The 2012-nt window shown below is 56.1% G+C and overlaps 1 protein-coding gene across 1 annotated transcript in view; it reads left to right on the top strand.

Moving 5' to 3' along the window:
* The window catches only part of EMH_0034500 (uncharacterized protein), a gene marked incomplete at both ends in the record, with an annotated part of 4134 nt that overhangs the window by 1328 nt on the left and 794 nt on the right, over nucleotides 1–2012 (top strand). Inside the window, one exon of the mRNA XM_013494874.1 lies at nucleotides 143–2003. Within this exon, the coding sequence (XP_013350328.1) occupies nucleotides 143–2003 (1861 nt within the window). The remainder of the gene's footprint in view (nucleotides 1–142; nucleotides 2004–2012) is intronic.

Below are 2012 nucleotides of genomic sequence, written 5' to 3'. Positions count from 1 at the left end.
TGCTGCCCCTCTTGCACATGGAAGCAAACGCTCCCCATGCACAGACCCCAGCATGCAGCAGCAGCAGCAGGTGGGGCGTTGAGAGGCAGGTAACAGACATTCGAGGATGTCATTGTCGCTGCGGGTCTTGCTGCTGCCTCAGCAGGAGAAGCAACAAAGCAGCAGCAGCAACAGCAGCAGCAGCAGCAGCAGCAACAGCAGCAACAGCAGCAGCAGCAGCAGCAGCAACGCTCTTGAGTTATCCCGTGGCCGCCTTGAAGACCAGTTGCTTGCAGCAGGCATATCTGGTGTGTGGTCTCAACCCAGCAGCAGCAGCAACAGCAGCAGCAGCAGCAGCAGCAGCAGCAGCAGCAGCAGCAGCAGTCGTGTGGATGGTGTTGTGTTTGGTGGTGCTCCTTATGTGGTGCAGCAGCTATCTGGTGTTCATATGGGTTTACCGCTGCAGCAGCAGCAGCAGCTACGAGCAGCAGCAGCAGCAACACTAGCAGCAGAATTTTCTTTAGACCCACGCATGCAAGCTCGCGCTTTGCTTGAGCTGCATGCAGCAGCGCATGCAATCCCGACGATAGATATATATATAGATTATAATAAACCAAGTTCTTTGTTGCTGCAGCAGCAACAACACCTCCTTCTCTCTTCTTCTTTGCTGCTGCTGCAGCGGCTACCCCGCTTCTCTCTCCCTCTATACGATCAGCTGCTGCTGCAGCAGGTGTGTGACGATGCTGCTCTCTATCCGCGCATGCAAGGCCTAGACGTCCCCTTTCGTCTCCTTGCTAATGATTTTCTTTTTTTTGCTGCTTACTCCTTTCTAGCTGATCTACCCCCATGGGGTAGGCCCCCCCTGCGCCTCCTCAGGGTCTCAGGGTTCCTGCTGCTGACAGCACACCTGCAGCAGCAGCAGCAGCAGCAGCAACAGCAGCAGCAGCAGCAGCAGCAGCAGGGAGAAGAAGAAGGGGTGAACGACGGAGAAAACGGCCGCAACGGGCCATGGCAGTCCCCTGCAGCAGCAGCAGCAGCACCACCAGCAGCAGCAGCAGCACCAGCAGCAGCAGGAGCAGCAGCAGCAGGAGCAGCAGCAGCAGCAGCAGCAGCAGCAGATGTGGACGGTTTAGACCTCGAGGGTGCAAGTCCTGAAGCAATGGAAGCATTTCATTTGCAAGGTTTAGTTTTATTTAATTTACAAATGATAGTAGCAGATTATGTAGATACACTCGAAAATATAGAACTGCTTTTTGCTGCTGGGGTTCAGATACAAGACAACCCAGTTGCTGCGCTGCAGCCGCTCACCGCGCTGCTGCAGCAGCATGGGTTCGTGCTGCAGAACTTTAAGTATAAACACGGCACCAATATCATCACTGTCAATACAAACACCAGCAGCAGCAGCAACAGCAGCAGCAGCAGCAGCAGCAGCAGCAGCAGCAGCGGCAGGGTTGGTGCTTGGGGAGGAACAGAAGAAGGAATGCTGCTGACGCAGGCTAATCTACAAGCAGCAGAAAGGGAAAGAGACCGTCAACGCAGCAGCAGCAGCAGCAGCAGCAGCAGCAGCAGCAGCAACAGCAGCAGCAGCAGCAGCAGCAGCAGGAATGCTATGGATATGTTTATGGATGCTTGCAGGAGAAAGGAAGGCAGCAGCACGAACAGGGTGCAGCAGCTGCTGCAGCAGCAGCAGCGGCTAGCAGGGCCTGAAGAAGATGCTCCACTGTGTCGCTCAGCAGCAGCAGCAGCAGCAGCAGCAGCAGCAGCACATGCATCTGCTGCAGCAGCAACACCAGAGGCAGTTTCTTCTCGCTGCAGCTGCTGCCGGTGCCAGCTAGGGGGGCCTCAAGCGTATGGTGCGGGCGAGTCTGCTGCTGCAGCAGCAGCAGCAGCAGCAGCAGCAGCAGCAGCAGAAGAAGCAGATGAACCTTCTGACGCAGACAGCGATGATGCTGATGGCATGCTGAGGGCCCACACCCTCCGCCCCGATGCATATTCAGAGACTGCTGCTAGAGAACAAGGAATAGGTGCTGCTG

This window comes from Eimeria mitis, genomic scaffold (assembly GCF_000499745.2).
Source record: "Eimeria mitis Houghton genomic scaffold, Emh_scaff1317, whole genome shotgun sequence".
NCBI classification, from domain to species: domain Eukaryota; phylum Apicomplexa; class Conoidasida; order Eucoccidiorida; family Eimeriidae; genus Eimeria; species Eimeria mitis.
This window is presented reverse-complemented; position numbering and strand designations above follow the sequence as displayed.